Here is a 12825-nt window from a genome sequence, read left to right as displayed (position 1 = left end):
GAACCCCATGGTGATCACTGGCATTGTCCCTCAGGAGTTCCGGAGCCCACGACACCCCCTCCGCAGTCTTCGGCCACTGGAGCCACTTCCTCGCCTACTGGCACCTGCGAGCCTCATGGGGACCATTGGCATTGTCCGTCAGGCGTGCCGGAGCCCACGACACCCCCTCCGCAGTCTTCGGCCACTGGAACCACTTCCTCGCCTACCGGAACTTGCGAACCCCATGGTGACCACTGGCATTGTCCCTCGGGAGTTCCGGAGCCCACGACGCCGCCCCCCACTCACACTGAGCCGCCCGCAACAACAGGGTCCGGCCAATGCGAACCCCACGGTGATCATTGGCACTGCCCGCCCGGAGTGCCTGAGCCAACCACGCCACCGCCTGCTCACACGGAGCCGCCGGCAACAACGGGATCCGGCGAATGTGAGCCCCACGGGGACCACTGGCACTGCCCGCCCGGAGTGCCTGAACCCACAACGCCTCCGCCCGGCAACACCGGCCCATCCCCGACAGGCGGATCGGGAGTGTGCGAACCGCATGGCGACCACTGGCACTGCCCGACTGGTGTGCCAGAGCCTACAACGCCTCCACCCGGAAATAGCGGCCCATCCCCCACAGGCGGATCCGGCCAGTGTGAACCTCACGGGGACCACTGGCATTGTCCCTCTGGTGTACCGGAGCCGACCACGCCGCCCTCGGCTCAAACCCAGCCGCCCGGATTTGGGGGCCAGTGCGAGCCTCATGGGGACCATTGGCACTGCCCATCTGGAGTACCTGAGCCGGGCACGCGTCCTGCAGGAGGACAAAACACTCTCACCACGAGTGTTAGGCCATCGACTACCACCCGTCAGTCTGCAGTTGTTACCGCTGGCGCTGACACGGTTGTCACGTCCACTTTCCCCATGTTCGTGACATTCTTTGTTGCGATTCTTTTCGCTGGCGCTCTCTGAGATACTGTACTAGAGACACCAATTCCCACCAGGGAGCTTCGAGTATTAGTAATTAGTCTAATATATGATGGACAGGAACATATCTTGTTCCTTTCAGCATGCTATTCTTTGTCTGACGTGTCGTGCGTTGTCATTACTAAGTAGAAACGTTGGTTCTGAATATAATATATCTCCGTTCCAATTTGCATGGACATTGTGCTTGTATTGTACCAACCAAGTGTAGCAGATCCTGGTATTTTCCATTTTCCACCCGGTGTTGGCACCATGTGTCAGGGGCTACGGATGTATGGTATATTTGGCATGTGGAATCACCTAGATCTGCATTAATCATTACTACGCTTACTAGGTAGCGTTTAGGCTTCTCCGCAGGTGAAAGGGAGCTAGCAGAGGCCACCTAAGTCGAGTACCTGGGTAGGTTGTGCTATTACGGTACATAGCAAGATCTTCAACGGGACCCTCGCAAAAAACATCACACTTGCCACAGCCTGGCAGCCTGCTTTCATCCCTGAGAATACCTTAAGCCGGCAGGTCTGAGTAACACATGGTGGAGGTTCTCCGCGAAAAGAGCACCTAGGGAAGGAGATCTAGTTGTAACTTTCAACCTGTAGGCTTTCCAGGGCAAAGTACCCATAATAAGTGCCCAAACCTACCTTCGTACTAATGATCTTTTTCTTAACGTTTAGGGTTGCATGGATCGATACTTAGTAGAGCTGGAGCCTGTATTGTAGCTTTCTTCAAACTACGTACCGCCCTAGTACTCCTCTTGCAGGGAATGAATCTGTCAAGTCTCAAGATCAGCCTTAAAGATGCATACTGCCGTAACAATGACTCCACTGTAAAGATGGTGCCTAGCAGCGTTCAGACTAGTACTGTAAGCAGGTACTCTACATACCGAATCAGAGGAGCCTCGTATAGTCATCCGGCACAGACTTTCCGTCACGTTGGTTCAGCCGCCGGCCCGCGCCTCGCTGAAGTTCGCTTACGTGTGCGCACACACGGACGGGTTGCAACCCTCACACGTGGCGACGGCACGGATAGATATCGGAGGTGGCACGGAATAAGCAAAGGGGGTCCGTCCGGCCCCACATCGCGGCCCAACATGCCCCGGTTTCCCCGGCAACTCTTCCTTGAGCTCAGGGGTATGATGGCGACCCTGCAACAAGCCAAAGGCAAGGAAGACCCTTAGAAATGGAATGTCGGGAGAGAGGCGAAGTTGTCTTAGTGACCTGAGGTATGAGATTGATGCCTGAAATACTTATAAGCTAAAGTACATTACACGTAGCTATGGTTTCTGTGTATGTGCTGTACATTGAACTGGCGAGCGAACTCAGGGGTATGTTGCAGGTCCCCCGGTATATCGAAAACCAAGATCTTTCGAGAACGAAACTACCAACCGATGCATTAAGCCCACTGATGCTCTCAACTCGCTGTCCAACCTTTTCCCGGGGTATCGGTATCCTATCCCTTACCTCAGCACCAGCGTACACGTAACCCAACAGCCGATCGACACCACCTCCAAGCCACCAAATACATGTACACAACAGTGATTAAACAATTCGTACTATGCAAAGTCATACAGGCGACGCCGACTTGACCTTCCCTTCTCCGGTCAAATCCTCCATACTGGTACTCTCTTCATTCCCCTCCTTTCTCCCAACCCACTTCAGATTAGCAACCATGCCACCCCGGCCCCGCCCACCACCACCACTTGCACAATCACAACCCTGCATTCCCCGGGAACCAAGACCATGGTGGTGGTGGTGGTGGTGGTGGTGCGCATCCCTCCGACCCGGACCTCTAGTGATTTCCACGATACTTCCCCTCCTCCCGCGCCAACAGCACCCGCCGACGGCGCCCCAAAACTCGCTAATAGCATCCAAGCAGCTCGCCCACAGGCTCTTGCACGCCGCCCAGGACGTAACAATGTAAATGATCGCGTTCCAGAACCCTTGCAGGGGCAGGACAAACGCCGAGGCGAAGAACAAGGGCCTGGACACGTCGCCGTGGTTGATGAGGCTGTAGACGCGGTTGCCCGAGGACGGGATCCACGTGATGAGCAGCACGGCGAAGAAGAGGATGGCGCACTTGGCGTACGACCACGTCGCGCGGTGGGTTTCGTAGTAGTTCCGCCGCCGCATCTGGAGGGTCAAGTTGTTAGTGTTGGCATTGGGGTCACGCGAGCCCGGGTTGGCCGTCGGCGGCGGGGCGATGGAGCCCTGGGTAATGCTCATGACGCGGGCGCGCTTGCCGGTGCCAGCTCGGTAGGCTTGGTTGGAGGAGCTGTTGCTTGCGGAGTTGAGGCCCCCTCCGCTGGCGGCGACGGCTTCTTGCTCGAGTTCCTCGAGCGAAGCACGAAGGTTGAGGTTGCTTGTTGTATGTGCGCCCGCGTCGGCCGAAATAGTGACCGAGTAGGAGACGTTGGGATCCTTGATCGGGCCTGAGGAGGGTGAGATGCGGCCTGTTGAGGCGACTAAGGCCGGGGTTTGAATGATTTCGGTTGTTTGGACCACCTCGGTGGTCTTGAAGTTAAAGGCAGGGGAGAACTCATTCATTGGGCTGAAGGGCTCAGAGCCGACGACAGTGCCGGTTCCAGTGCCGCCGGAGCTGAAGTTCAGCATCTTGCGGCGTTTGAGATATATTTCACGGCCAGCGCGGATGTAGATAGCCATGGCAACGACGATGGCCACCCTGAAAGTACGCTGTTAGTTCCCGTCCACTTCAGCACTCACGGAGGCACAGTCAGCACTCATACCAGACGGGTCCGTAAAACGTGGCAATCCGATACACCTCCCACTCAGACTTGAGCCAGCACCACAAGACGGCGTCCCCATATGGCCTGCCGTTGGATTGGTTGGAGACAAAGATGAATGTAAATCCAGGGATGAAGGGGATGCCGTAGCAGCAGGCAAAGTAGAGAATCTCCATCCTTCTCAACATCCTAGCGTCGTACTTGTGGTAAAACGTGAGATAGACGTTGACAGCCATGGCTAGGGCCCAGTACGCGTCGCCTTGCATGAACCTGTGGGGAGTTAGCTCGGCCAGGTCGAATAACCACCGAAGGGCCTTACACCTGGATGAGAAATGCTTGGAATTGGCATCCAAATGAATCGACGTCGTGCGTCTGACTCGTTGTCATCAATGTCGCAACGTTTGTCAGCATGTTCCCAAAGGTTGCGTAGAAGACCATTCGGTTGATGGCGCGCTGACGGAAGGCATCCGACATGGCAAAAGTTAAAAGGACAAAGACACATCCCAGCAACGAGATGGCCGAGCACGCCCGCTCGATAGTGACGATGCTTTCTGCATCCTCCGGCGATAGGCCGATCATGGCTGCCGGCATCCGGGTTCGCCGGGGTATGAATGGAACGTGAAGGTCACGCTCACATTCATGAGAGCGAGAAACGGGATCCTGCAAATGCGATGTATTGCCCTGACATGAGGAGCCTTGATAGCCCTGGTGGGGCTCCTGGAGGAAAAGGAGCAGGAAAGCGCAGGGTGAGAGGAGACAGAGAAATATAGCCGACAGGAGAATAACTTCCCTGAAGGCAAGGAGATGACAACCCTGGAGATCTGGGGAGTTGAAGGTCCGTTTCCCTTTCCAGTCATCGCAATGGCTTGGCCCAACAGCTCGGACTGTGCACATCGACAACCAGAAACCCAGGAGCCAGGACTAGTACAGCACTTCTCAACATGATTGGTTCCTGATCTCAAACAGTCGGGACCTGGCCTGTCAGTTAATCATCGCAGCTGTCCCAGTGCCCCTGATCAAGAATCTGGTTGTGAGGGGCTCGACTCGGCCCTGGACCGGGTTACCCGGAGTTGGTCAGCAGAAGGGCACAATCACTGCAGCTAACGACGCCACAGCGAGTGTGAGATGCAGCCGTTCTCGAAATCGTGTGATTCTGGCCCGTGCAGAAGCCACTTCACTCTAGGCAACCCTCGTTCACAGGGGGTGACAGCTCTGCTGGCGATAGGTTAGTGGAGGGATCACTAGAGCGATCCTTGTTAAGGCCAGCTTTGAAGCGCGTTCGTGTATACAAATCCGGTGACTAGCATTGGCGTCAAACGGCTGCTAGTCCCCTTGACGTTACCATTTAACTAGGTAGGTGTACGAATAACGACGAAGCTGTCAGACGTACTTCGTATGTTACTGTATGTAGATTTGCATACCTATCAGACTAAGCGGATGGTTAGAGAGTTTGGACTTTTTCGTTCAACTATTTTTTAGAGAGAAGGCGGACTAGAGAAATGGTTATTAGAACGCAACCAACTACGGGGTGCATACATACCACCCTCCCGACCCTTGGAAAGGTTTGTGCAGTTCTCGGGTCGTAGTTGGGAACTTGGGATAGTCGTAGCACTGAGATTGGCAGATTGCGCATCGAATTGCTGCCGGCGGTTGATTGGATACCCTAGATGATCGAGTTTGGAGCGTGAGATTAGATCTGCTCATCATCTCTTCCTGCTATCGTCCTGTCCTCCCACACAACCTTTCCACTATCAGCCAGCATCTCTGAGACTTGGTGTGCAGGCTGCGGGAGGCTGGGTAAGCGACCTCCAGCCTCCAATGCAGCGGTGAAGCCATTCAAGCCAAGCCAGATGGTAAGTGTAGTTGAGTGAGATGCGGAGTCAGATGTATCTTCCCCAACGACTGCGCAAATTTTCGTCTTAGGGCTCACGTTATCTGTTTGTCAAAGCATCGACCATGTTTCATTACCAGCACCACGACGAACTTGGAAAGGCCTCACAACCTGAATGTTGAAAATTCGGTTCGGGGACGAGACCATTGGGCCGCACGGATGTCTCGCGGGTCACACACCATCTCGGCCCCTGGTCCAGGAAGGTTGTATCCCGCGCTGCAAGCGGCAATCGTTCAGGGGGTTGCTAGCCAGCCATGTGGTTGCCCAAATGCGAATGTGCCCATGTCCCACCGCTGTCTCTCGGATTGCGTCAATGCGGCGCTCTGTCAGCTGTGGGCCCTCTCTTTGAACTCCCTCAGCCTCGGCAACGCCTCTTGGAGCTGCCGACATCCTGAAGTTAAAGGGTCGTCCCGAGTGTCAATACCGGCAATGGTCAAACCGTCTTTAACGGCTTGTCACCACGTCGCACTCGTATCTCGTAGGGCAAGATCCGGTCAAGAGACTGCTTCCTAGCTGCCTAGCTGGTGATGGGAAGGCTGTGCAAGGGGCTCATGGTTTACATACCTAACCTGGAAGGTACAAGCTGATAAAGCCCCGTGTTGTATGCATGTATGTACTTACTCAGGTGGGATCAGGAGAACCATCTGTCTGGGGCGTGTTATGTGTTGGTATGCCGCTCCCAGACGTCACTGCGCCCCAATCGGGCTTGACCCCCGGCGGTCATCGTCGAATCTGGGAGCACATCGAGGGTGGCGGGGTTTTATGCAAAAGTTGGTGCGATCCATGTTGTTGTGAATGGAGAGATGCTTGCTTTCATTTTTAATTTCCTTATGCTGGCCGCGGGACGCGAGGAAGGAAAAATCCCGCCACTTCGGATTGCAACTAATGAAATGATCCTGTATCATAGTCAGGCTATGGGAGGTAATCCTGGCTCTGAAGCTCAACTCCGTTTTGCGCATCGCCAATGCTCGAATCGGTTTGTATTGCATTCCGGTTTGTGTATTGCATCCGTGGAAGTCACGGTCAAGTCGTCTAGGTCTAGGTCTCGTCTGGTGCTGAGAAGTTTCATTTGGCGCTCAACAACCCCACCCGCCCCACTACACTACACTAGGCAGGTGCGGGGAAGCCCTACGTGCCCTGCAGGCTGCAGCTGGTATCCTACGTAGTGGGGTTTTGACTCCAAAAGCCGAGCTCGCTTCGAAGTTCCAGAGTCCAGACCTCCCATCGATTGTAAACGCGAGAATTTGCTGCGAAATGGGACTGGACCTTCTCCCAAAACATTTACCGGTAACGGTTCTCAAAGGTGTGAGAAATACTAGGTAAGTATTGGGGGCCCAAGTAGATCTCTCCAGCCGCAACGCATCTGGCGGGCTCCATTTGTTTCCACCCATACTGACAGCATTGCGATGATTGCATCGTTTAGCAAGTCGATTCAGGAATTCCAGAGGCCAAGCCACGCCTAATGTTGAAGCATTCGATCCATATCCAACGAGAGGCTTGGCTTGCTCCATGCCAAGCACATAGTATGCTCAGGCAATCACGATTCAGGATGAATCGTCCGTCGTCTCGCTTGCACAGGACAAACCTGGAACTGCCCTCGGTTGAACCATCCAGGTCGGGTCGGGTAAGTCCCAGCATAACTGTTTCCTGAGGCCCAGACGTCATCGACCTCAACACCATTGACATCAACTGAAGAGTATCCAACTTGCAATTACAGACATGTCATGACTCGCATGGCCCGGGTGATGGCGGCACGTCCGCTGAGACTTGTCTACTTCTGTAGCGGCCCTCAAAGTCAAACGACCCGTGTCGGCGTTGACGCAGGTCCATCTTTGACATTGGTCGAATTCACATTGTCTAACATACGCTAACTCCCACTAGCAGCACCCGAGTTCCGGGCTAGGAACATTAGACTCCGCATCCTGAGCCATTGACGGGAAACTTGTCTAGTGTATTAGAGGAAGTGTGGTCAATAGCGCTGCCCCCTTCATCGGGCTCGGCTGCATTTCCGATATCCTAGGTTCAGGGGCGCGGCTCGGTTTCTCGGTTCTCACACCTGAGCTCGACTTTAAAGCTTCTAGCACATGCTCCTACGCCTGAATCAGAATAAGCCGCTGTACCAACCTGGAAATTCCATAGGGCCCGAGGACGGGCAAAAACCAGTTTGCACTTGCTGCTACGACCACGCGACATCCAGAGGAATCAATATGATTACTAGTAATGAATACGAATAGGTAGGTAACTAAGGCGCTTCACACAGTTTCCAGGTAAGTTCACCTCTCCCAACCCCCTTGTCCTAAGCTTTTCCCAGACTCCCGAGTCTCGCCTGACCAGGTCAGTCAATCACCCCCTCGGGCAGAATGGAAATGTAATCGACCGGCGCAGGTTCCAGTCCGTCAGGCGTGCCCACAATCTTGAGCGTGCTCCCCTTCTTCACCTTCACGCCTTTGAACGTGATTCTCGACGCGGTGTGGCCGTCAATGTACGGCGACGGCGCGCGGCCGAGGATGTACTCCAGATCGCCCTTCCACGTGCCCACCAGGTCGTCGCCGACGTACAGCTCCCAGGTCGAGTTGCCGATCGCCATATCATAGTAGTTGACCGCCAGGTCATACTTGCCGGTCTCGACCTGCAGCGTCGTGTAGGCGGTCCCGCGCGTCGAGTTGTCCGCCGTGACGATGCAGTGGAACTTGCTCGCAGCCTCGAACGGCGACACGAGATAGCTCTTGTATCCTTCGAGCGTCATGTCCTCGGCCTCGATGCGGTGCGGGTGGTTGCCGACGCGGCCGGCCTCGTCCGGGATCCCGGACTTGTTGAAGTAGAACATGTTGATGCTGTCACGCCACACGAGCGAGTGGCCCGCCTGGTAGACGAGGCGGAAGAGCACGTGCTCGTAGCGCTCCTTGTCGATTCTGCCCTTGAGCGACTGCCAAAGGGGGACAAAGGTCTGCGCCGTGGCGCTGCCTTCGTAGTGCGCATCGTAAAAGTGCTGGATCACCGTCTTGCCGGACTTGAGACGCTGGGTGTACGGGACGTGGTGGAACCAGAGTAACAGGTTGTCGGGCGTCGTTTCGATCTTCTCGTACATGGCCGCGACCTCGGGCGGGTACTGCCCTGCGAATCCGGTGCCGTTCCAGACGGTGCGGTCCATGCCGATCGTGTCGGCGTCGGCCCGCGTCCACTGGCCCCATGGGTTGCCGTCTTGCGAAGCCGGGTTCGGGCCGTAGTGGCCGAGGAGGATATCCGTTAGCGTCTGGATACCGAGGTTACCGGAGTAGTTCTCGTACGCCGGCCAGGACTCCATTGACATCTTGGTGATGACGTCGATGACTTGAGGGTCGTGGCTGAACGTGAGTTTGATCCACTCCTTGAGAATGCCCGTCGAGGTGGCAGACGGGTTCCACGCGAGCTTGCCATATGCGTACAGGTTTGACATGGCAAGATGGCTCCCGAGCCATGTTGTGTTGGTTCCAACATTGGCCACGCCGGCGTACCCGCCGAGCTTTCGGTTAAAGCGTTTGCCGCTGACAATGTCAGAAACAACAGAGCGCTTGCCATCGACGCGGAGATCAAAGTCGAGGATCTCCTTCCACATAGGGGCCAAGTACACCAGATGGGCCTGCTGACCGAGGTATTCTTGGGTGATCTGCAGCTCAATGGCAGTCCCCGTCTGAATCAGGTGGGAGAAGAGCGGGGATACAGGTTCTCGGACCTGGAAATCGATGGGCCCATATTTGATCTGGATGACCACGTTGTCCTCAAACTCGGTGTCAAGGCCATCAAAGTACTGGACTGCGGCGTTGGCCCGGTCTGCTTTCCAGTCCAGCGTTTGGTTGAGACTTCTGTGGTCGTATACGAAGGCACGGAAGAGGACAATACCGCCGTGGGGTTGCAAAGCACGGGCAAAGAGATTGGCGCCGTCGGCCAGTGTCCTGTTGTACGTCATTGGGCCGGGCTGACCCTCCGAGTTGGCCTTGACGAGATAGCCGGCCATGTCGGGAATTCTGCGGTAAAGCTGATCCGTGACGCCTTGCCACCAGTCGATAACAGATTTGTCCAGTGGGTCAAACGTGGACAGTCCACCAAGCAGCTGCGGAGCAGCGAAGTTGAGGGAAATTCCAAGCTGCACGCCGTACGGCCGGAAGACGTTGGCGATCCTTGCCAGGCCGTCCATGTTCTCAGGGGTAAGAATGGAGGCGTTTGCGTTGACGTTGTTGACAACGACGGCGTTGATACCGATGGATGCCAGGAGGCGAGCATACTGGGCAGCCCGAGTGAGATCCTCGCGGACCCAACCGTCCCAGAAGAAGATGGAATCGCCGCCGTAGCCTCTCTCGACACTGCCGTGCGTCCCTCCGTCTTGCATGTTATCCCACTGATTCACCCACCGGACAGGCGCATCGGGGTTCGAGGTCAACAACAGATCAGAGACGTTGCCTTGGGCGAGCAGCGACAGATAGTGGAAAGTTCCGTAGAGGGCTCCGCGCTCATTCTGGCCAAGGATCAGGACATTCCCATGGGAGACATTGAGGAAAAAGCCGTCTTCGATAAGGCCCGGAAGGCTGCTGGCCACTGTCGGGTTCTCTTCGACGAAAGCATGGATGGTTCCAACAGTAGCCGCTGGGCCATTGCCCGTCCCCGAGGCCAATTCCTTGCCGAAGATGCCTTTAATGCCCTCCTCGAGTTCCACGCGGGCCGTGTAGACTGGCGAACCCTCGGTAGCGTTTAGTGCGACAATGCTGCTAGGCAACTTCTTGTGAAAGCACTTTGCCCTTGGGATCGGGGCGTATCGTAACCAGCCGTTGAGGCCGTCCTCAGCGGCGGCGAGGCCGAGGGCCGCGAGCCACAGCAAGCTCCGCATACTTGTTGGATGCCTACCAGGGTTGTCGAGTCGAGATGCTCGCCGATGTGTTGTCACGACCTGATGCGGCGGGCATGCGAGGAGGCGCCATCACGAGAGTTTATCGGTCCCTCGGGACGACGTTGGGGTAAATGTCAGGTAGCATCGCCCCATGTCTCCGTCTTGTCGATTCCACATCTCAATTTATCCAGAATCCGTTCCCTTGGTTCCCCTCCGCCAAGCCGATGCACGGCGAGGTGCATCTTCGTTTTCCACCACTAACCTTGCTGTGCTGGAGGGGAGGAGGAGCCAGCGTGCACCGTACCTTGCATCGAACGGTGCGGAGGAAAGATAGTTTTATTTTCGAGACTTTGGTATGATAAATGCCTAATACCTACGGAGGTACTATTCTTCGTTCTGGTCGTCCCTAGTCGAGAATTCGCCGCGTGCGGTTTACTGTACATAACTTAGGTATCTTTTAGTGGTACTTCGGGCTGGGTACAGTACTCGGACGTACGGTTGTTGTCTGGGTTCCCGGGTTTCCCCATGGCCTTCATACGGGACGGCTCTCTCCTCTTTCAATAGTATCGTTTTTTTCTGTTTCGTAATTCGTTTCTGTAGGTATTTTGTCTTTTCATGTCTTCAAAATCAGCTGAGGACGAGTCTTGGCTGAGTTTGTCCCCGCATTAGGATCTTCGTGGCAGCCGGTTCCCCAACAGCGAACGAATTCAGCCTGTTTTGAAGAAGGGAAACATTCCCGGCTCGGCCTGTGGAGCCCTGTCTTGGCCTCTCGACATTGAACTTGACGCCTGCCCGCGGTGCCCGGTGCGACACTGGGCCAAACCATACTAGTACTCGTCGGTTCAAGACCGTTCAGCTGCTTCGAGCCTCTACAAGACGGGCAGTGTACCTTATTAGGTATTGTACCTAGGTAGGTAGGTACGTTAGGTTAAAACCTCTTATAAAGATGCGTCTTTTACAACGACTAGACTGGACAGCTCCAGCTAAAGGTATCCATCCGTAACTCATTGCTGATTGCAGTGGAACTGGGGCCATGGGCTATTTCGCGCACATACCTACCTACCTACGGTGCCAGATATACATAGAAACCTGGAATTTCAACGTGACGTGGTATGAGGCTATGAGAACTGTCGCCGCAGGAGCGGCTTGGAGCCTGAAAGGGACGGGAGTCTTGGCCCAGCGAGGTGCCTGCCGTGCTTCGATGCAATTGCTGCCTGCCGCGGCGCCGCCTGCACTTGGAGTTTTGGACCTGAAATCTTGAAACAGGCATGATTGTCCCGCACACAGAGAGGGAAGTCGGGGCAGCAGTCCGAAGTCTCAATCTTAAGTCTTCAACATTCGCTCATGTCTCAACACCACTACTCATACCTGCCAGAGGGCTGTGTGCGGTTGCTCCGGCTTCTGCCGCACTTTGACGTCCAACTCCCGCATCGAATGCCGTCTCTTTCTCTGCCCTCTGTTGGACTCAGAGACCGCCCATCCCTTCGAGGCATAGTCCTATGTCTGGGGCTCTGAGCGTAGCCTCCAGCCTATTTCGGTAAATAACCGTGAATATTCTGTTGGCGTTAACCTTTCGACGGCACTGTCACACCTTCGGGATCCCTTTATTGAGCGGTTTATCTGGGTAGATGCTATTTGTATCAACCAAGATGACGTGGCGGAGAAGACACGTCAAGTCCGGTCTATGGCAAAGATCTATGCCAAAGCATCTCGCGTGATTGTCTGGCTAGGAGAGGCGGCAGCCAACAGCGATCAAGCGCTCGAGTACATACGGATGGCCTCGAACGGGGACCAAGTAGCAGCCCCGAGCGAGTCAAACAAGCAAGCCATCCATGCCCTCCTTATCCGTCCATGGTTCCAGCGTGTCTGGGTACGAGATAGCCGCCTCCAGTGTCAGAACAGCTCCACAACAGGTAGAAGTACATCAACACTTGGCCCGACATGGAGGTAGTAGTAATCGAGAGCAAGGGGTGTGTGCTAGGCGAAGTATATATGGTTGAAGACGATACAAGTCGGAATGGCAGGCAAAAAGTGGGCATAACTTGGATGGATACGCACCACCATTCTAACGTGAAAGAGAATTTGAGCTCACACTTCACAATCCAAGCAGCAGCAAAACCCATCCAACTAGGGGATTTCATCTGTCTCTTCCAAGGAGCATCACAGCCTACAGTGATAAGGCTGCGCAACGATTATTGGACCGTTATCAGGATTGCAGTTCCCTTCTCGGATGATCCCCGACATGGAGCAGTAGGTTGTAGCTGGCAAGTACGATCAACAACTGTGTTCCCGGATGATTTCTTACTCGTCTGGGACTGGGATGCACATCGACATCAGTCAGCATCTGGAGACTACGAGGACTTCAAAATTAGC

General features: G+C 55.0%; 6 protein-coding genes across 6 annotated transcripts in view; 4 read left to right on the top strand and 2 right to left on the bottom strand.

The window, feature by feature from the left end:
* N656DRAFT_768675 (uncharacterized protein) overlaps positions 1 to 951 on the top strand; it is a gene marked incomplete at both ends in the record, with an annotated part of 1948 nt that extends 997 nt beyond the window's left edge. The window contains one exon of the mRNA XM_064813644.1: positions 67 to 951. Within this exon, the coding sequence (XP_064670150.1) occupies positions 67 to 951 (885 nt within the window). The remainder of the gene's footprint in view (positions 1 to 66) is intronic.
* Positions 952 to 2522: 1571 nt separating this feature from the next.
* On the bottom strand, positions 2523 to 4279 carry N656DRAFT_768674 (uncharacterized protein; the record flags this gene model as incomplete). Its single annotated transcript, XM_064813643.1, has 3 exons — positions 2523 to 3639; positions 3704 to 3970; positions 4020 to 4279. The coding sequence occupies 3 exons, from the start codon at positions 4277 to 4279 to the stop codon at positions 2523 to 2525; spliced, it is 1644 nt and encodes a 547-aa protein (XP_064670149.1).
* A 1163-nt stretch (positions 4280 to 5442) lies between these two features.
* On the top strand, positions 5443 to 6279 carry N656DRAFT_100198 (uncharacterized protein). The gene is made up of 3 exons (XM_064808475.1): positions 5443 to 5553; positions 5649 to 6167; positions 6227 to 6279. The coding sequence occupies exons 1-2, from the start codon at positions 5551 to 5553 to the stop codon at positions 6102 to 6104; spliced, it is 459 nt and encodes a 152-aa protein (XP_064670148.1). The 5' UTR covers positions 5443 to 5550; the 3' UTR covers positions 6105 to 6167; positions 6227 to 6279.
* Positions 6195 to 6835, top strand: N656DRAFT_99972 (uncharacterized protein). Its single transcript, XM_064819422.1, has one exon. The coding sequence runs from the start codon at positions 6395 to 6397 to the stop codon at positions 6755 to 6757; it is 363 nt and encodes a 120-aa protein (XP_064670147.1). The 5' UTR covers positions 6195 to 6394; the 3' UTR covers positions 6758 to 6835.
* A 1091-nt stretch (positions 6836 to 7926) lies between these two features.
* Positions 7927 to 10452, bottom strand: N656DRAFT_798351 (glycoside hydrolase family 67 protein; the record flags this gene model as incomplete). The annotated part of the gene is made up of 1 exon (XM_064817750.1): positions 7927 to 10452. One exon carries the CDS (start codon positions 10450 to 10452, stop codon positions 7927 to 7929), a length of 2526 nt encoding a protein of 841 aa, XP_064670146.1.
* A 1495-nt stretch (positions 10453 to 11947) lies between these two features.
* Positions 11948 to 12403, top strand: N656DRAFT_709691 (uncharacterized protein; the record flags this gene model as incomplete). The annotated part of the gene is made up of 1 exon (XM_064811614.1): positions 11948 to 12403. A coding segment is annotated over one exon (456 nt), but the record flags the coding sequence as incomplete, so codon positions are not given.
* Positions 12404 to 12825: the final 422 nt, after the last annotated feature.

The sequence above is a fragment of the Canariomyces notabilis genome (assembly GCF_033297395.1).
Source record: "Canariomyces notabilis strain CBS 508.74 unplaced genomic scaffold N656scaffold_11, whole genome shotgun sequence".
In the NCBI taxonomy this organism is placed as follows: Eukaryota; Fungi; Ascomycota; class Sordariomycetes; order Sordariales; family Chaetomiaceae; genus Canariomyces; species Canariomyces notabilis.
This window is presented reverse-complemented; position numbering and strand designations above follow the sequence as displayed.

Bases quoted from the DNA above. Each gene is read 5' to 3' on its own strand.
- N656DRAFT_99972 (XM_064819422.1), top strand. From the start codon at position 6,395: ATGCTTGCTTTCATTTTTAATTTCCTTATGCTGGCCGCGGGACGCGAG.